The sequence below is a fragment of the Setaria viridis genome, chromosome 2 (genome assembly GCF_005286985.2).
Source record: "Setaria viridis chromosome 2, Setaria_viridis_v4.0, whole genome shotgun sequence".
Classification (NCBI taxonomy): Eukaryota; Viridiplantae; Streptophyta; class Magnoliopsida; order Poales; family Poaceae; genus Setaria; species Setaria viridis.
The window spans coordinates 4,773,198-4,793,209 of NC_048264.2; the positions used below are offsets into that span (position 1 = coordinate 4,773,198).

At 46.9% G+C, this 20,012-nt stretch overlaps 4 protein-coding genes across 5 annotated transcripts; all 4 read left to right on the forward strand.

Moving 5' to 3' along the window:
• The first annotated feature begins 886 nt into the window (after window positions 1–886).
• On the forward strand, window positions 887–3,396 carry LOC117844847 (large ribosomal subunit protein uL4z). The gene is made up of 2 exons (XM_034725653.2): window positions 887–2,050; window positions 3,012–3,396. The coding sequence occupies exons 1-2, from the start codon at window positions 950–952 to the stop codon at window positions 3,123–3,125; spliced, it is 1,215 nt and encodes a 404-aa protein (XP_034581544.1). The 5' UTR covers window positions 887–949; the 3' UTR covers window positions 3,126–3,396.
• Window positions 3,397–3,539: 143 nt separating this feature from the next.
• LOC117843374 (uncharacterized) lies at window positions 3,540–9,510 on the forward strand. The gene is made up of 2 exons (XM_034723954.2): window positions 3,540–4,813; window positions 8,657–9,510. The coding sequence occupies exons 1-2, from the start codon at window positions 4,763–4,765 to the stop codon at window positions 8,831–8,833; spliced, it is 228 nt and encodes a 75-aa protein (XP_034579845.1). The 5' UTR covers window positions 3,540–4,762; the 3' UTR covers window positions 8,834–9,510.
• Window positions 9,511–10,509: 999 nt separating this feature from the next.
• LOC117843272 (putative disease resistance protein RGA3) lies at window positions 10,510–14,577 on the forward strand. 2 transcript variants are annotated; one of them, XM_072292052.1, is made up of 3 exons: window positions 10,510–11,851; window positions 13,358–14,221; window positions 14,329–14,577. In XM_072292052.1, exon 1 carries the CDS (start codon window positions 10,585–10,587, stop codon window positions 11,518–11,520), a length of 936 nt encoding a protein of 311 aa, XP_072148153.1. In that variant the 5' UTR covers window positions 10,510–10,584; the 3' UTR covers window positions 11,521–11,851; window positions 13,358–14,221; window positions 14,329–14,577. The 2 variants fall into 2 exon arrangements, with proteins under 2 accessions (XP_072148153.1, XP_034579732.2); XM_034723841.2 differs by having other exon boundaries at window positions 11,516–11,851.
• Window positions 14,578–17,852: 3,275 nt separating this feature from the next.
• LOC117843985 (disease resistance protein RGA2) lies at window positions 17,853–19,799 on the forward strand. Its single transcript, XM_034724775.2, has one exon. It carries the CDS (start codon window positions 18,195–18,197, stop codon window positions 19,797–19,799), a length of 1,605 nt encoding a protein of 534 aa, XP_034580666.2. The 5' UTR covers window positions 17,853–18,194.
• The last annotated feature ends 213 nt before the right edge of the window (window positions 19,800–20,012 follow it).

Below are 20,012 nucleotides of genomic sequence, written 5' to 3' on the forward strand. Positions count from 1 at the left end.
ATTTATATTGCAGACCCAGTATCAAACTGAAACTCAGATATGTGGTTACTGCTTGTTGCACTACACTTGAGAGTTTATAAAATGTAGTATAGTGTTCGTTCTGATTGTGCATTTCAAATCTGCACTTGTAACTTCATATTGAGGTTTTGAACTGGAGGCATATTCATTCTGATTGTTCAGCTGTTAGGTTCTCATCTAGGTACCTGGATCATTCAGTTCTACATAAGTTCTCTGAATGGCCATGCGTTGCTGTATTTAACTCATTACCTTCTCAATTTTGAACCACTAGTTCCTCCTAGGTTGGTTCTAATTTTTTCACTTCACAATTTTGAACTTAAAATTCAGTTTGAGTGTTTTTAAACAGAAAGAATATAAATCTTAGGAGGGGCTAGTTGGGATCAATTGAAGTAGTTTGGAAGAGTTAAACTGAAATAATGTTTAGGGGTAAAATGGATTGAGTGAATTGTTTGAGGTAGTAAAACAGATTTAGAGGAAAAACAGATTTGAATTATGTGAAGGCAAGTTATGATGTCTTGTGGTACCTCAAAAAATTTAACTTAAAACTCAACTTGCATGTGTTTTAAGAAAAATGAAAGCCAGGATTTGACCAATTGATCTAGTTTGGGAGATAAGTCGAGCTGAAATGTTGTTTAGGGGCCAAATATTGATATGCTGGGCCTCCTTCGGCCTCCTAAAAGGGCGTTGGGCACCAGCACACAGACAGACAGCATGAGCCGGCCCATACGAGCGGTTTACAGGCCTAGCCCACACATTCCCCATCACATCCCACCGCTCGCTCCAAATCAACGGACCAGATCTCTCCAGCTAACCCCCGCACGCAAACCCTAGTCACCTCCACCTATATAGCCTCTTCCCCTCGCGCCCCGCCTCCATTCGCACCCCCGCCGCGCCGCGCCGCCCCAAAACCCTAGCCGCCTCCGCCGCCGCCATGGTCGCCTTCAGCCGCCCCCTCGTCTCCGTGAAGGCCCTGGAGGGCGACATGGCCACCGATGCCACGGGCCTCCCCTACCCGGCGGTCTTCAGCGCGCCGATCCGCCCCGACGTGGTCACCTTCACCCACAAGCTGCTGTCCTGCAACAAGCGCCAGCCCTACGCCGTCTCCCGACGCGCCGGCCACCAGACCTCCGCGGAGTCTTGGGGTACCGGGCGCGCGGTGTCCCGTATCCCCCGTGTCCCCGGCGGCGGCACCCACCGCGCCGGCCAGGGAGCCTTCGGCAACATGTGCCGCGGCGGGCGGATGTTCGCGCCCACCAAGATCTGGCGCAAGTGGCACCGCCGCGTCAACGTCAACCTCCGCCGCGTCGCCGTCGCCTCGGCGCTCGCCGCCACCGCCGTCCCGGCCCTCGTCCAGGCGCGCGGCCACCGCATCGAGACCGTCCCCGAGCTGCCCCTGGTCATCTCCGACTCCGCTGAGTCCATCGAGAAGACCTCCCAGGCGCTCAAGATCCTCAAGCAGGTTGGCGCCTACGCCGACGTCGAGAAGGCCAAGGACTCTGTCGGCATCCGCCCCGGCAAAGGTAAGATGCGCAACCGCCGCTACATCAACCGCAAGGGCCCGCTCATCGTCTACGGCACCGAGGGCTCCAAGATTGTTAAGGCCTTCCGCAACCTCCCCGGTGTGGATGTCGCCAACGTCGAGCGCCTCAACCTGCTCGACCTCGCCCCTGGTGGCCACCTCGGGCGCTTTGTGATCTGGACCGAGAGTGCCTTCAAGAAGCTTGAGGAGGTGTATGGAACATTTGACACCCCGTCACAGAAGAAGAAGGGCTTCGTGCTGCCAAGGCCCAAGATGGCCAACGCTGACCTGGGCAGAATCATCAACTCTGACGAGGTCCAGTCTGTGGTGAAGCCACTCAACAAGGAGGTGAAGCGCAGGGAGAAGAGGAAGAACCCGCTGAAGAACATGGCTGCTGTGCTCAAGCTCAACCCCTACCTCGGCACTGCCCGCAAAATGGCTACCCTCGCTGAGGCTGCCCGCGTCAAGGCAAGGAAAGAGAAGCTCGAATCCAAGAGGACCAAGCTTAGCCCGGTATGACCATTTCTCTCCCTCCATTTCATTTCTGATGATGTCAATAATACCTGTATTGATCACTTAGATTGCACATGTAGTTCTGGTGTACTGTTTATGACTTGTAGTGTTTGCCATGGTACATTTTCTGCCCCTTGTATGACTGGTTTAATTTGTTTGATGTATCATAATTTGAGCAAATTTCATTGGTTGAAAGTATTAGTACTGCAGTTCTGTGTGAACAACATGATTCTGCTGTAGTGATTCTTGTTGGGGTTCAGTTATGTGCATTGATCTAATGTTGTGCCAACAAATATTCTTGTAATTGTGCGTTTGTGCTGTATCAGTATGCATGGGTAACCTAGTTTGTCATTGTTTACTATTTGCTCAGGGTGTTTCTGTATCCTTAATTGTTTTTAGTAAGACATTTGACTGTGTTCTGTTCCATTTCTTTATATGCTAGGAGATATCTGAGCAATTGTTTGTTCTACTCTTTTCTTAGAAATGATTTATGGTACTGGTAGCTTTGGTAATCTTTGCATATATAGCATATGACAAGCCCTGTAACTCATGGGTCAGGGTTTATCTTGAATGTTTTAGTTCGATCCCTCTTGTTGATTTGTGTTCTGAATTGGTAACTTGGGAGTATGCCTTGTTAGAATGTGATGAATAGATTGATGTTTTACTAAGTGTTTTGGTTACAGAATTCTTGAATGAATGTTATTACATTATCCATGTTTCGAACTGAATCCCTGCACATCCATATATCTCCTGAATATTTGTTTAACTGTATAGTTTGATATGTTTACATTGTTGTCAAGATTCTTCGTTGCATGCCCATATATCTCCTGAACACTACAGAGCTGACCAATATCTGAACTACTGTTGGTTTAATATATCAGATGCTGATTATTTTGTTCAGCTGTACGCCCTTTTGTCAACAAACACGTACTGAACAATATCTGTTGATCCATTGTTGTAGGAGGAGGCTGCCAAGGTCAAGGCTGCTGGAAAGGCATGGCACAGGACCATGATCTCAGACAGCGACTACACCGAGTTTGAGAACTTCTCAAAGTGGCTTGGTGTGACTCAGTGAGCGGGTGCTATCTAGTTAAGTTTTGAGTAGTAGTGTCGCTGAACTTATCTCGAGAGGGTTTATCACTCTGTTTTATCCTGCACCATCATAAGACCTGTGGGATTTTAAGACAAGTCTTCCTTTTTGTTAATGTGTTGCTGTGAGAACATAGAGTATGAGCAGTTTCAAACCGGTTACCTAAATTATGCTTGTGATCCGTGCACCGTGATGGTCAATCTTGTTCTCCATTTGTGGCCATGCATGAGAATTGAGAACTGGAGACCATTCTGAATTTTTGCTCCTTACAGATTGCTTTGTGTATCCCTTGCTCATTATGAAATTCGTGGCGTGATACGTCTTCGTGACCTTTTGTACTTTAGTTGGCTTTGTTTTTGGATTTTACTGTTGTGCCTCCGTCTTCCATGTGGCGCTGATATTCGTCTGTGGCACGGGTGTTGGTGCTGCTGTACGCAATGGTACTTCGCTGATGAGTTTTCCTTTGGCTAACAATTGACGCAGTTGGGTCGGGATGGTGTTCAGCTGCTGTTCGCTGGTAGACTGTTTATTTTTTTTTGGGAGTATAAAGGGGTGGATCATCCATCATATCTAAGCAATATGATTAGTGCAAATCATGATGGTCAGCGTCTTGTTTCTCCTATCGTTTTGGTCAACCAACCACGGTTTCTTTGATTTCCTATTCATCGTAATCGCTTTCGTTGCTTGCTTCTTGCTGCCCGCATTCCTATTCTCCCGTCGGCTCGTCGCTTCATCATCAGCCTGTTTTGCTGGCAGGCCTCCTGAACACTTAGATTTTGACGGAAAACTTGCCCAAATCTTGTAAATCCCCAGCTCAAAACGAAAAAAAGAATCCTATAAATCCTATAAAACAATCACCAGCGCATGCCAAATCCATTGATCTTCCTGGTTAAAAGCATTCACATTCACCACTTAAATCCATTGATCTTCCTGGTTAAAAGCATTCACATTCACCACTTAAATCCATTGATCTTCCTGGTTAAAGCTGGTTAAAAGCATGGAGATTAATACTTGCTTTAGATTGAACGAGCCAGGTAATCTTGTCAAGAGATTCAGCTAAAGACGGTCATCATTCTGATACGTGGTTGAGCCTGGAATGATGACATGAGCTTTGTACCTGCAGACCTCCGACTGACTGAAACATTGTCCACGGATTAGTTGTTTGGCACTGTCATTCTTTCCAAAATTATGTGCTGGCCCATCCCATGTCTGTCCGTGTCCGAACATCTTCATGTTCCAGCCCATGGATTTGTTTCCTCTCTCAAGTTTTGAGAGAAATCTTGCCTTAAAAAAAAGGTAAATACCTAGACAATGGCGCAATGTGACGTCTCACACAAAGTACCCTACCAGAGGATTTTTTATTAAGAATGCAGAGAAAGAAACATGCCTCTGTTTTCCAAGCAAAGCATATATTCTTTCTGGAAGGTCAACGACAAGGCCCCGGCCGTTCCAAGCTTCTCGCTGGCCTAGCCGTCGCGTCCATTCCAAGCTCAGAGGCGACTGCCGTTCCGAGCCCCAAGGGCCCACGCGATGGGAAGCGGCGCGGTTCTTGACGGTAGTGTTGTTCCTCGCCGCGGGGGTCCTCTTCGCGCCCGAATCCCTGGCGCCTCGGCAGCCACCGCATGGGGCACCGGCCTCTGGGTCGCATTCATCGGCGGCACCATCCTGTTCAGGTAAGCAAGCGCCGCCGCCGCTGCTTCGTCCGCCCCGTTGGTTCGTATGGATTCCTTCTTTCGATCCTTATCTGTAACCTTTCGAAACCTTCCGGTCATCACAGCTATGATGGTTGAAGTGAAATACTTTGTTCGTTTTTTTTTCCGAGGTGCGTATTTTTATATTAAGAAGGAAAGAATGAAAAAAACATTCGTTTACAACGCAGGTCTAACCGAGCACACGCACACGGATAGGATAAAACATAAAAGAAGTTTAACACAGACAACAACTCGGAATGGTAGGATGAAATGGGGTGGGTCCAGGAAGATTGCAGGCCTACAGCCGGCCACTGAAGAAGGGCCAAGTGCTTGGCGCCTGCAGCACACTATAATTGAACCTGCTCAAAAATCTCTATCAGCAGCTGCCCAAGCAACCTCGGCGGCTCCCTTTCAGCAGCTGCCCAAGCAACCTCGGCGGCTCCCTTCCAGATGCTCCATGAGACAAGCATGAAAGTCGAGTCGAGTCCTCTCTTCCTCAGAGAATCCAAGTCATTTCTGCAGTCGAACCACCATTCAATTATGCCTAGGTGCAACGCTGGTGGTTGCCTCAGCGGACATCAAAACTTGCCAAAACTGTCTGGTGAACTAACAGTGCACGAAGAGGTGGCTTGCTGTTTCAGTGTCCTGCTGGCACAAAGCACAGGCGTCATGATCCTGGATTCCTCGCCGGTGCCTCCTCTCTGATGTCCATAAACGATCTTTAACAGCGAACCACATAAAGAACTTGATCTTAAGGGGGGCCTAAGCTTTCTAGATTAGTTTATGAGCTGCAAATCTGATCGCCCCTTGAAAGAAAACATTGTACGCTCATCGGGCTGTATAATCGCCAGAGGGGTTCCATCTCCAGGACACCTTGTCCTCAGTTCCTGACGCAAGTGGAGTCCGTCAAGAGCGTGCCAAAGACTGACATGTTGTGTGAGCGTTGCTACTGTTGCCGGTCCGGCAATATCAGAGATTCATCGTTTTTCAGATAGCGCCTGGGCGACGGTTCTTGCATTTCTGACTGTTGGTCTGATTAGAGTGTAAAGATCAAGCGCCATTGTACAAGGGGATGAGTCTCCATACCATTTATCGATCCAGAATAGGGCTAAGTTCCCATCACCCAGTTGGATGTCGATTGATGCCTGAAACATCTGACGAAGTGTAGGTCCTTTCTGCATGCACTTCCAGCCTGAGATCAGGGATGCCCAGGCCCCCGAAGATTGTTGGCCTGCAAGCAGTGGTCCAAGCTACAAGGCAGTTACCCCCTTTAGCCTGCATTTTCCCTTCCCATAGGAAACCCTTGCGTCTCTTGTCAATTTCTTTTATAACCCAATCAGGGATCTTCAAAGAAATAAGGGTATGTGTGCAGATAGAACTCATAGTCACTTTGACAGTTGTCAATCTTCCTGCTCGGTTCATCAAAGGAGTTCTCCAGGTAGGGATTGTAGCACTGACTTTGTCGACCAAAGGTTGAAAGTCTGATTTCTTCAGGCGGCCAACAGAAAGTGGCAGGCCCAAGTATGTGATAGGGAAGAAGTTAGAGATTGCAGCTGGCAGAATGTGTTGGACCATCTGTAGTTGATCTTGGGAGCAAGCAATTGGTGCAATTAGACTTTTCTGCAGGTTTGTGTGCAAACCAGTGGCATTGCCGAAGAAATTCAGGACTTCCTTGATAGTCACCGTGTCCTGCACATTGGGGGATGCAAACAGCACTACATCGTCTGCATACAGAGAACATTGGTGCTGTATTGCTTGATCGGCCAGTGCATTGAGAACTCCTTGTTGGGTTGCCGATTTGAGAAGTCTGTGCAACACCTCCATAATCAGAATGAATAGCATGGGGGAGAGGGGATCCCCTTGCCTCAATCCCCTAGCATTGTGGATCAACTTTCAAGGCATTCCATTAAGCAGGACCCTTGTCGATGCGATGGATACTATAACTGATATCCAATTTCGCCACTTTGGGCCGAACCCCATCTCCTGCAGCAGTTGGAGTAGGAATGGCCAAGCTACGGTGTCGAAGGTCTTAGAAATGTCCAACTTGAGCAACAAAGATGATTTCTTCTTTCTATGCAAAGTCTTAGCTGCCTGTTCCACAAATTTAAAATTATCGTGCATAGAGCGTTTCTTGATGAATGCGCTCTGGTTAATTGCAATGAGGTGGTCGAGCTGAGGGGCCAGGCGGTTTGCTAGAAGTTTGGCAACCAATTTTGCAAAGCTATGTATTAGGCTGATTGGCCTGTACTCACTTGGCATTGCTGCATCGGGTTTCTTGGGCAATAGAGTAATCAGAGCACCATTCAGGCGATGGAAATGAGCACAGCAGCCCCTGTAAAACGCTCTGAAACCTGCCATGATATCATTCCTGATCACAGGCCACGCTGCTTTGTAGAATTCCGCCGTGAAACCGTCAGGTCCCGGCGACTTTTCTCCCGGCAAGGACTTGATGGTGCTCCATACTTCATCTTCTGAGAACACTGCATCCAGATGTTCCAGGTTGGCGCGCTGGAAATCCAAGGCCGAGAGATCAATAGCTTCTGTCCGAGCAGAAGGTGTTCCCATGATGCTCTTGAAATAGCTGTATAGCACATGCTCTTTCTCCTGCTGTGTGACAGCTATGCCTCCTTCATACTGTAGCTTGGATATCACCTTCTTCTTCATTCTGTGGCTGGCCTGTAAATGAAATAATCTCGTGTTGGCATCTCCATCTTTCAAGAAGATCATGCGCGAGCGAAGTCTGGCCATCGTGCGTTCAAGGGAGGAGAGCCCCAGTAGCTTGCACTTGAGTGTTCTCCGAAGTTCCAATTCTTCCGCCAGTAGCTGCCTCTGCTCTTGCGCCGTGTCTAGCCAGAGCACTATGGTTCTTGCCACCAGTATCTGTTGCTTGATCTGGCCGATGCTGCGCTGGCTCCAACTCTGGAGTGCTCGAGCCGTGCTCTTGAACATGACATCGAGCCAGTTGAAGGGGTCGGTAATGGACGATGGGCACGTCCAGGAAGTGGACACGACATCCAGGAACCCTGGCAGTTTGAGCCACCACACTTCGAAATGGCCTTGAGCTTTTTAGTACCTCTCGTTTTGCATTTGCCAGATGCTAGTGTGCTAGTTACACAGAATATCACAAAATTATAGTTTGAGTATGTGATAATATCATTACTAATGAATGGAATCTTACACTTTTTATATGCAATTTTGAGATTTACTTTGCTGATGGTAGTAGAGGTATGTAAAGCAAAAGAAAGTTACTTTTAAATTATTAGTTATATGGTTATATTTTATAGGTCAGCGATTTCTGAGTACTAGTCATAGCAGCGCTCACAGGAATATACTGACTTGTTCTTTATTTTATTTTCAAGAATTAATACAGATAGCATAAAGCAGAATCCAGTCCATGAATAGTTAGCGATCTAGCATCTGGAGGTGAAAATCTAGCTTGGTTAGAACTTAGAAGCATAGTTGTGGATAAAATTTGTGGGAATCTAATTTGACAAAACAAGTAGACATGTCTGGCTGCATATATGAACCTTTCAAACTGCATCTTATTGTTTCTGAGATCTGATTGGTGATTTTTCCACATTTGCATTGTAGCACACATCACTTGGATGTTGTTTTAGAGAGCAAACTTGACAATCGAGATATCTTGATTGCTGAAATCGATGCTGACAATGTTCTGTTATTTGAGTAGGATAGGGGTTATACATAAAAAAAATAAGAAGAGAGAATGTGCCTTGCAGGCTTGTACTTTGGTTGGTTGAGCATTGCTCTTTGTAGTTTGCGCTTTCATTTTCACCTGTGCCTATTGAATTGCTCTCTTTCACCTAGATGATGATGAAGAGGTACAAGATAGAAGGACCTCGTGAGGCCGGGTACTCCAAGAATGAGGAGATGGCCAAGAGGAACCCTGCCCTGGCGGCAATCAGTCAGAAGTTCAGGATGATCCACGTGCTGTCGTCACTGGCCAGCCCCATGTCCTTCGGCAGCCTGGCCATCCACTCCTGATACCTCCCCAGCAAGCTCGACCCGTGACTGCCTGACCGAGTGTTAGCTGGTGCCTGGTGAGTGGTGACCTACGAACTCTGAACTTAGCCTAGGTTTCTGTGGAGAAAAAAGAAGTCATGTCTGTGCAAGAACATTGGTCCTCGGGATGATATGATTAGCCTTTAATAATGTACATAATGCAGGAACTTCGTTTCATTTTGTAATTTGTCTATAGGAAATGTGTCTGGCAAATTCCTAGATTTTACAGCCAAGAAATGCAGCTAAACATGGTCTCTCGGCTCATGGAGCTTGGGTATAAAGAAATGACTAGGATCTTCTGCAACTTTTAGAATGCCTACTATCTGAAAAAAAAAAATTGGCCAGAGATGACGAGTTTGGTATGCATTCCTGAACACTGGTTTCTCTTGTCTGGTGGTCCAAAACCATATGGCGTTCCTTCATCTAGGCCAAATCTATTATATTCACTTTCTGAAGATAATATCCAGTGAAGCCAAGCCGAAGTCTAGAAAACAAGTCCACATTGCAAACTGAAGAATTTAGCATATGGAACTCCATGCTCTAGTCTTTCATCCTTCTTCAAGCTGAAGTCCTTGATTTTGATCACAAAACAAGTCCCAGACTGCAAGTTGAAGAATATATAGCATATTGATCGAGCTCCATGCTCCAGCTTTTTATCCTTATATTTTCTTTTGAACTATGGCGTGTTTGAACTCAGTGTCCGCTCCAGCGTAAGCAAAACACATACACAGCTAGCACTTTCATTTCATGACGTGTTTGTCTACATTACTGCAGCAGTACTTGCCATAGAATAGGTCAACAATCCAACATACTACTACTACTCATGTTGTTGTTCGACAAGCTGTCTAAGCTGCTGCTTGAATACGAACTGAAAGTGCTGAACTCTGTTTCTTCAAAGTTACGTCTTGCAATTGCAGCAGCATTTCTGCTGGTAATGCTGTAATGGAATTGAAAAGAATAGGGATCGCGATGAACCACGAGAATATCTAGTGTTGTAACGCAAAGCAGAGGGCAAGTACCCATACAAAATCTAATAACTCTGCAACAGCCATCACTAGCAAGTTGTCATACACTCATTATGGTCTTGGCCACAAGACATGAGCAAGAGATGCACATCATGATCTAGGAAGCAGCAGCGTGCGGGTATGGTCGCATGGAACAGCCTCTTTGCTTGCAGCTTCAAGCACGCCGGCCACCTCTTCCACTGCTGCTCAAAAGGTGCTCGACAAAATGCCACTCCAGGACACTGCCCGCGCCGGCGCGCCTGGGCGTGGCAACAAAATTACTAAGCTAAACCAAAAATGCATCAAGAAAACAGAAAAAACTCTGAAAAGGGAGCAGTAATGCACAGAAACTGTTAGACATTGCTATTCGAGTAACGGATCATAGAGACTAGCAGTCCATTGTCAACTTGTCATTATTAAACAAAACTACTATTATTTTCCCTCCTGGCCTCGAGATGCTAATGGATGGCCCAAAACTAATGCAAGATGCACATGCTCTCACATGGTTGAAGACACGCATCTGGACGAACGTGGTTCTATATTGCTGTAGTCTATGCAACCAATTAAACACATCCACTTGGCTCCTCCAAAGTCAACGCTCGAAGTCTCCATTTTCCACAAAAGCAGCAGCTCAAACCAAGCGTCCAGCTTCTCTCTCTCCACCCAGCAACACTGTGTTTCCTGTGTCCTGTCACCTGTGCGTGTGTTTTTGGAGCTCCAGGCGTTGCCATGGCTGAGGTACTGGCCACCATGGTGGTCGGGCCACTGCTGTCCATGGTGAAGGAGAAGGCCTCCAGCTACCTCCTGGACCAGTACAAGGTGATGGAGGGCATGGAGGAGCAGCACAAGCTCCTGAAGCGCAAGCTGCCGGCCGTCCTGGACGTCATCGCCGACGCCGAGGAGCAGGCGGCAAAACACAGAGAAGGGGCGAAAGCTTGGCTGGAGGAGGTCCGGACGGTGGCCTACAAGGCGAATGATGTCCTCGACGAGTTCAAGTACGAGGCCCTTCGCCGCAAAGCTAAGGCGGAGGGCCACTACAAGGCGCTCGGCATGGATGTAATAAAGCTCTTCCCTTCTCACAACCGTTTTGTGTTCCGTTATAAGATGGCAAACAGGCTCTGCATGATCTTGCAAGAAATTGATGTCCTCATCGCAGAGATGAATGCATTCAGGTTCAAATTCAAACCGCAGCCGCAAATGCTCATGCAATGGAGGCAGACGGATGCTTGCATCCCCACTGTGTCTGTGGACATTGCCAGCAAATCAAGAGCTCAAGAGACGAAGGATCTTGTTGATCGATTGCTTGCTGGAGCTAGCAGTAAGGATCTCATGGTGCTTCCGATAGTCGGAATGGGTGGGTTGGGCAAGACCACCTTAGCACAGCTCGTTTACAATGACACTGAAATTCAGAAGCATTTCGATTTGCGGCTCTGGGTGTGTGTCTCCGAGGATTTTGATGTGGATTCCCTGGCTAACAGAATAGTGAAAGAGAATGGTTGTCAAGCAAGCGGAAGTTCATCAGCACTGGACAATCTTCAAAAGGCAGTGAGTGGGAAGAGGTACCTCCTCGTATTGGATGATGTGTGGAACCGTGATGAGCCTAGCAAGTGGGAAAGGCTGAAGTCCTACCTTCAGCATGGTGGCAGCGGTAGCTCAGTGTGTTAGATTGATCTCTTTCCCGATTGGCCCAAAGGCCAATCAGGACCTTGATCTGCGTCCTGATCGGGGGCGCTTACCCTATCAATGGGTAGTGGGCCCCTGTCGCGCTGCGCTATATAAACAGGGTGGGGGGGACCCGGCTCGGCTCACGAGGTTCGCCGTAGCCAGCCGCCCCCACCGACACACCTACCGATCTAGGTTGCGCAGTAGCGGCGGGAAGCGCCACCGCCACCTCACCGGCGACCGGACTACACTGCGCGTCGCTGCCTTGCGCAGACTACACCAACCGAACCCGCGATGGCCAGCAGCTCCGCTGCTCCCACCCCTAGGGGTGAAGGTACCCCAATTCCCTCTCTCTCACACTAGGCACTCACCAGGAACTCCTTGCCCCTCATGTCTCTCTCGAACCCGACTAGATGAGCTCTAGTGATCCTAGGCTAGGCCCTAACATTGGTATCAGACACCTCCTAGAAGCTATTCTAGATCGGGAAAAGCAGTAGATCGAGAAAAAGAAGAAGAAAGAAAAGCAACAGAAACAAATCCCTAACCCTAACCCTAGATCTAAAGAAAAGAGAGACGCCGGGAGACTTACCTGTCGTCGCCTTCACCGCCGCACGTCTACCGACGGCGAGCGGCAAAGGCCGGCCGAGCCTCGGGCTCGCCGGAGAACACGTCCACCCAAACCACCGGCGCAACCGCTCGGGGCTCGGGGGAGGGCGCAAAAGCACCACCACAGGACCGCTCGACGGCGGCGCGCCCAACCCTCGGGGTGGACGCGCTCGCCGGCGAGGGGACCCGCGGTGGCGCCGGCCCCTTTCTTCTCCATCTGGATCTCGACCTCTCGAGTTTCTGGAGGGAGGAAAGGAGGAGGCTAGCAAAAGGGGGAGGAGGGGGCTGCCGCGGCCGTGCGCCGGCGGGGCCATCCCTCCACCGCCGCCGCCGGCCATCGCCGGGCGCGGGAGAGATAGCCCCGCCGCCGCCGCCGCGGCGAGAGCGCGCGGGGGAAAGAATGGAATGGAGTTAGGGTTAGGGGCGTCGGCCGGTTTCGCGTTTTTGTTCCGCCGAGATTGACGCCTGGCCGTCGGATTTGGACGAGCGGTCGGGATTGTCCGGGCCAGATACGGCCCAGGCGGGATGCGGCGGCAGGCCGCTTTCGCGGCCCAGGCCCAGGTTGCGGCCTGCGCGCGCGCCGCACCAGAGGCCGGCGTCAAGCCGCGTTCGCGGGCCGCCTGCGTCGCGTTAGCGGGCCGCCTGCGCCGCGTTCGCGGGCCGCCTGCGCCGCGTTCGCGGGCCGCCTGCGTCGCGCGAGCGGGCCGCGCGCGGGAACGGGCTGTGGGCCGTTTTCGTGCGTGGGCCGTTTTTCGCGATTTGAACAGTAACCTCTGTTTTTTTTTTGTTTTTTCTATTTCCAGAAGCATTTAATTAATGGTTTTTGCACAGTTTTAGTCTCTAATCTAATTTGAACCAACGGGATAATTTTTATTAGAGATTAATAAAGTTTTGTACAGTGTCTTGCTTCTGAAAATAGATTTATTTCACAGTTTCCGCTGCAAAAGTCATTTTTATTGCTCCATTTAAATTTAATTTTGAACCAACGGGATAATTAAATTTATGTGAGAGCATGATAAAGTTAATTAGATCATGGTGCTGTTATTTTCTGACCAACGTTGTTAATAACTGTATCATGATTTAAAAAGTCATTTTGATGCTTTTATTTCTATTTCTGCCCAACGGTGATATAGTTTTAAATTGCATCAACAGTTGTATGTTTTATTTTTGACCAACGTTGGAAATGACTCATGCAATTGTCGTTATGATCTCACTTATGGATTGTGAATTTCAGGATCATTCAACTTAATGGCGTGTCTCAAAGAGATACCCATTCTCAAAGGCAACAACTACACAGAATGGAGGAAGAAGATTGAGTTCTCCTTCGTTTGTGGAGAAGTTCACTGGGTACTGACCACACCGCAGCCACAAGCTCCACAGAAGCCAGTGAGGGCTGATGGTGATGATGATGCTGCATGGCAGCAAAAGGAGAGGGACTATGCTCCACTGGAGTTGGCATACACCCTTGAAAATAAACAGTGGACCACTGCCAACAAGAAATGTATGGCTTTGGTAAAGAATACGATTGAGCCTGCCATTTTGGGCTCGATCGCAGAGTGTGACTCCGTTTCAGAGTACCTCGACAAGATAAGGAATCAGTTCACTAGTTCCTCAAAGATATATGCTACCCAGCTGTTCAAGCAGCTGGCCACAGAGAGGTACAATGGCGGAGGGACTGGCATAAGAGATCACATCATGAGGATGTATAACTTGGCAGCACAGCTGAAGCCTATGGATCTTGAGCTCAAGCCTGGGCACATTATGCATTTGGTTTTTGCTTCTCTGCCTAAAGAGTTTGACACTTTTGTTGTCAATTACAACATGCAGCCAGAACAGTGGGACATGGAGAAAATGATCGCCATGTGCGTGCAGGAAGAGGACAGACTTAGATCCTCACACGGTGGCTCATTGCACTATGTGAAGGATAACAGGAAAAAGATTGCTAACCCCTCTTTCAAGGCACGTGGAAAAGCTCCTATGCAGCAGAATCACCAAAAGCTTCTCCCAGTAGACAAAGACCAATGTCTACATTGCAAGAAAAAGGGGCATTTCAAGAAAGACTGCCCCGACTGGTTAAAGTCAATAATGGCAAAAAGAGGTGAGAATACTATTTCTTTTGTAAATGAATCCTTGTATACACAGTATTCGAAATCTACTTGGTGGATTGACTCAGGTGCAACTGTTCATGTTGCAAATTCTTTACAGGGATTCCATTCGACGAGGACTACGCAAAGAAGCGAAAGATGCGTTGAAGTCGCAAATGGAGTCCAAGCAGAAGTTGAAGCTGTTGGCGATGTCTCTTTAGAGCTTGTTGATGGTTTCATGCTTGTACTTAAAGATGTGCTTTATGTTCCCTCATTACACAGAAACTTAATAAGTATTTCACGTTTGGACCATGATGGTTATGAATGTCATTTTGGTAATGGAAAGTGTGCCATTTGGTTCGATAATGCATGTGTTGGTGTTGCCATCCTTCACAATGAGTTGTATTTATTATCATTGCGTGAAAAAGTTAATTCTGTGTGTGATGTGAATATGAATGTATCCTCGTCAGAGAAAGAAACAAAGAAAAGAAAGAGAACTCATGAAGTATCGTCGAAATTATGGCACTGTCGTTTAGGCCATATTTCGAGGGGGAGAATAGAAAGACTAGTTAAGAATGAAATTCTTCCTCAATTAGAGTTCTCAGACTTAGAACAATGCGTTGATTGCATTAAAGGAAAATTTGTAAAGCAAATTAAAAAAGGCGCTAAGCGTAGCACAGGAGTTTTAGAGATAATCCACACTGATATTTGTGGACCTTTTCCTGTGAAAAGTGTGGATGGCTATGACTTGTTCATAACATTCACAGATGATTACTCCCGTTACGGTTATATTTATCCTATCAAAGAAAGATCAGAAGCGGTGGATAAATTTAAGATATTTAAAGCTGAAGTTGAAAATCAGCATAACAAAAGAATCAAAATAGTAAGATCCGACCGTGGGGGGGAGTACTATGGTCGGCATACCCCATTCGGCCAAGTTCCTGGACCTTTTGCAAGGTTCTTGCAGGAAAATGGCATAGTAGCCCAGTATTCAATGCCGGGCGAACCTCAGCAAAATGGAGTAGCTGAAAGACGTAACCGTACACTGATGGATATGGTGCGCAGCATGATGAGCTATTCCACCTTACCATTGGGACTGTGGATGGAGGCACTGAAGACCGCCATTCACATTCTTAATAGAGTACCAAGCAAGTCGGTGCCCAAAACACCGTACGAACTATGGACAGAAAGAGTACCCTCACTAAACCACTTACGTGTGTGGGGGAGCCCAGCTGAGGCCAAAGTGTTTAACCCAAACATCGGGAAACTAGATCCCAAAACAGTAAGTTGCCACTTCATTGGCTACCCGGAAAAATCAAAGGGTTTTCGTTTCTACTGTCCAGACAGATTCACAAAGTTTGTAGAAACGAGACAGGCGATTTTCTTAGAGGATGAGATGGTGAGGGGGAGCATGGTAGCTCGAGAAATTGATCTTGAGGAGAAGCGGGTGTGTGCACCTAATCCGATGATTCAGGAACCATACTTCTCACTACCCATTATTCCCGCACCGATAGTTCCTGAGGTCGTGGTGCAAGCACCTGCTACAGTCCCTGATATTGTGGTGCAGGCACCTACTGTGATTCCACCCGTGGAAACGATGAATGAAGTTTTGGAACCTGTCCTTCAGGAGCCAACCGAACCCATCGTTGCACACGAGGAAGAGTTGCAGCAGCCACCTCAGAATAGTGTGCCACAAGCAGAGGCACAGAATATGCCTGAAAGTGAGGGGCCTAGAAGGTCTCAAAGGGTCAGAAAATCAGCCATCCCTGATTGTTATAAAGTTTATAACACAGAAAAAGTTCATATAGAAGGTGATCCCACTTCATATGAAGAAACCATGAAAAGTGTTCATTCATCGAAGTGGCTAGAGGCCATGGAAGATGAGATGAAATCGATGAGTTCCAACAATGTTTGGGAAATTGAGGAGATTCCTAAAGGAGCCAAAATAGTAGGCTGTAAATGGGTCTACAAGACTAAACGTGACTCCAAAGGGAACATCGAAAGGTATAAGGCGAGACTTGTGGCAAAAGGTTTTACACAAAGAGAAGGAATAGATTATAATGAGACTTTTTCTCCTGTCTCATGTAAAGACTCCTTCAGAATCATAATGGCACTAGTTGCGCATTTTGATTTAGAGTTACATCAGATGGATGTAAAGACGGCATTTCTAAATGGGGATTTGGAAGAAAATGTCTACATGAAACAACCAAAGGGTTTTGTCATTGAAGACAAAGAGCATATGGGATGTCGTCTAAAGAAATCCATTTACGGATTAAAACAAGCCTCTAGACAGTGGTATCTAAAGTTTAATGATATAATAAAGAAATTTGGGTTTCAAGAGAATATAGAAGACAATTGTGTCTATGCAAAGTTCAAAAATGGGAAATACATTTTCCTAATCCTGTATGTGGATGATATTTTGCTTGCAAGCAGTGATATCAGTCTACTGCAAGAGACAAAGAAGTTTTTGTCCTCAAACTTCGATATGAAGGATCTTGGTGAAGCAACATATGTTTTGGGCATAGAAATTCACCGAGATAGATTGAATGGGGTTCTAGGGTTATCGCAAAAGGTATATTTAGAAAAGGTTCTAAAGAAGTACAATATGCATGCGAGTAAAGCCACACCTGCTCCTATAGTCAAGGGCGATAGTTTTGGGAACTTTCAATGTCCTAGGAACCAGTACGAGATCGATCAAATGAAAGCGGTTCCATATGCTTCAGCTGTCGGAAGCTTACAGTATGCCCAAGTGTGCACTCGCCCTGACTTAGCTTTTGTCACCGGGGTTCTCGGTAGATATCAAAGTAATCCAGGTATAGAACACTGGAAAATGGTAAAGAAGGCGTTGCGCTACGCGCAAGGCACAAAAGAACTCATGCTTACATATAAGAGATCTGATTCCCTAGAGATAAAAGGGTATTCAGATGCAGACTTTGCGGGAGACAAAGATGATAGAAAATCCACGTCTGGATACGTATTCACTCTCGCAGGAGGAGCTATCTCATGGAGAAGCTCGAAACAGAAAGTAACTGCGTCATCAACGATGCATGCAGAATTCATAGCGTGTCATGAGGCCACGGGGCAGGCAATGTGGCTAAAGAAATTCATACCCGGATTGAGAGTGGTTGACTGTATTCACAGACCACTAAAGATGTACTGCGACAATGAACCAGCAGTATTCTACGCTCACAACAACAAATCAAGCAATGCTTCCAAAGCCATTGAGATAAAGTTTTACGTTGTGAAAGACAGAATCCAGGATCACACTATAAGTCTCGAGCATATAAGAACAAAAGATATGCTTGCGGATCCGCTCACGAAAGGCTTACCTCCCAATGTGTTCAGGGAACACTTAGCCGGCATGGGTTTAAGGGAAAGCCTATAATTCCTGGATTGGATAAGGCCCAAAAGAAACAGAATTGTTTCAAAATAGAGAGGTGTGTTGTAGCTGTTGATTCTATCGGCAATCAAGCTGTGACGATGAAACATGCTCTACATATTAATCTACGATGAAACGAATAAAAATGAAAAGTATAAAGCTAAAAGTAAATGATGAGATCAAGGGGGAGAATGTTAGATTGATCTCTTTCCCGATTGGCCCAAAGGCCAATCAGGACCTTGATCTGCGCCCTGATCGGGGGCGCTTACCCTATCAATGGGTAGTGGGCCCCTGTCGCGCTGCGCTATATAAACAGGGTGGGGGGGACCCGGCTCGGCTCACGAGGTTCGCCGTAGCCAGCCGCCCCCACCGACACACCTACCGATCTAGGTTGCGCAGTAGCGGCGGGAAGCGCCACCGCCACCTCACCGGCGACCGGACTACACTGCGCGTCGCTGCCTTGCGCAGACTACACCAACCGAACCCGCGATGGCCAGCAGCTCCGCTGCTCCCACCCCTAGGGGTGAAGGTACCCCAATTCCCTCTCTCTCACACTAGGCACTCACCAGGAACTCCTTGCCCCTCATGTCTCTCTCGAACCCGACTAGATGAGCTCTAGTGATCCTAGGCTAGGCCCTAACACAGTGCTGACAACAACTCGCGATGAAGCTGTTGCTAAACTAATGATGGGTACAACTGAAGGAGCCTATAAACTTGGAAGCTTGGATGAAGAGTCCTTAGGGAAAATTATCAAGGCAAGAGCATTCGGTTCAAAACAAGAAAAGGAATGGCCTGGTGAACTAGTTAACATGGTTGGTGAAGTTGCCAAGAGATGTGCTGGTTCTCCTTTAGCTGCTACAGCATTGGGCTCTTTACTGGGTACCAAGACTAGCAAGGAAGAATGGAAGGATGTACTAAATGGAAGCACGATTTGTGATGAGGAAAATGGGATTTTACCGGTACTGAAACTAAGTTACAATTGCTTGCCATCATACATGCGGCAATGCTTTGCTTTCTGTGCTATGTTTCCCAAGGATTATGAGATTGACGTGCAAACACTAATCCACTTGTGGATGGCCAATGGTTTTATCCCAGAGCAATCAAAAGTGTGTCCTGAAACTTTTGGAGAAACAATTTTCATTGAGCTGAAGTCAAGGTCATTTTTTCAGGATTTGAAGAATGTCCCCTTTGATGAAAATAAATATTCTATTGATGGAGAGGGTGATAAGCACATGTATTGTTCTAGAATTACTTGTAAGATCCATGACCTTATGCATGATGTTGCACAGTCTGCTATGGGAGAAGAATGTGCTGCAATAGCTACACACTCAAGTGAAAAAGAGGATGTTCTTCGTTCAGCTCGTCACTTGTATTTGTCAATCAGTCGACCAGAAACTCTTCTGGATGCTTCCCAAGAGAAAGGATCTCCAGCTTTCCAAACACTGATTTGTGACGGAGATGTCGAAGAAGATATGAAGATTTTATCAAAATACAACTCTATAAGAGCTTTAAAGATCGTGTGTTATTCAATCTTAAGGCCGAAATATCTTCATCACCTGAGGTATCTTGATCTCTCAGAAAGTTTTCTTCAAGCACTTCCTGAAGACATTAGCATCCTATATCATCTGCAAACACTGAACCTTTCTTACTGTGAGTGGCTTGAACGGCTTCCAAAGCAACTGAAGTATCTGACTGGCCTCGGTCACCTCTACACTCACGGATGTGGAAAGTTGAAAAGCATGCCCCCAGAGCTCGGACGCCTAACTTCCCTACAGACGCTTACATACTTTGTAGCAGGTGCCGATGGCTCTGGTTGCAGTAATTTGGGAGAGCTGCAGAATTTGGACCTTGGTGGTACACTGAAGCTAAGCAAGCTAGAAAATGTGACAGGAGCAGATGCACAAGCAGATGCAGAAGCAGCAGGTCTTCGAAAAAAGAAAAAATTGACCGAACTGGAGTTATGTTGGACCGATAGTGACCAGGAAGCACAGAATAATAATCATAAAGAGGTGGTGGAAGGTCTCAAACCTCATGATGAGTTGAAGGCTCTGAGGATAAATCACTGTGGGAGCAGAACTTTTCCAACGTGGATGAATACTTTGAAAGGCATGGTGAACCTCAAATTATTCCATTGCAAAAAGCTCGAAGAGCTTCCTGCACTCTGGGAGCGAGAAAATTTAACGAGCGCAGTATTTAGAACCAACTGTTGTTGATATATACATTATATCGAGTACAATGCACCACTAATACCTCTATTTATGTGCACTTGTGTCACTTAAATCCATTAACTTTCATATATTGCACATTCGGGGTATCTAAACACTTACAGCCGGATCAAGAAGTTTATGCACCAATATACACTTCACTTTACTGTAGTCATCCTTGTGTATCTCCTTTTTATCCGTACAAAGAATTTAACTATAAGA

Coding starts and splice junctions, on each gene's coding strand:
- LOC117844847 (XM_034725653.2), top strand. CDS start 950: ATGGTCGCCTTCAGCCGCCCCCTCGTCTCCGTGAAGGCCCTGGAGGGC. Junction 2,051..3,011: donor AGAGGACCAAGCTTAGCCCG/GTATGACCATTT, acceptor CCATTGTTGTAG/GAGGAGGCTGCCAAGGTCAA.
- LOC117843374 (XM_034723954.2), top strand. CDS start 4,763: ATGGGGCACCGGCCTCTGGGTCGCATTCATCGGCGGCACCATCCTGTT. Junction 4,814..8,656: donor GGCGGCACCATCCTGTTCAG/GTAAGCAAGCGC, acceptor TCTTTCACCTAG/ATGATGATGAAGAGGTACAA.
- LOC117843272 (XM_034723841.2), top strand. CDS start 11,812: ATGGCCAGCAGCTCCGCTGCTCCCACCCCTAGGGGTGAAG. Junction 11,852..13,357: donor TCCCACCCCTAGGGGTGAAG/GTACCCCAATTC, acceptor TGTGAATTTCAG/GATCATTCAACTTAATGGCG. Junction 14,222..14,328: donor GTCAATAATGGCAAAAAGAG/GTGAGAATACTA, acceptor AATTCTTTACAG/GGATTCCATTCGACGAGGAC.
- LOC117843985 (XM_034724775.2), top strand. CDS start 18,195: ATGAGCTCTAGTGATCCTAGGCTAGGCCCTAACACAGTGCTGACAACA.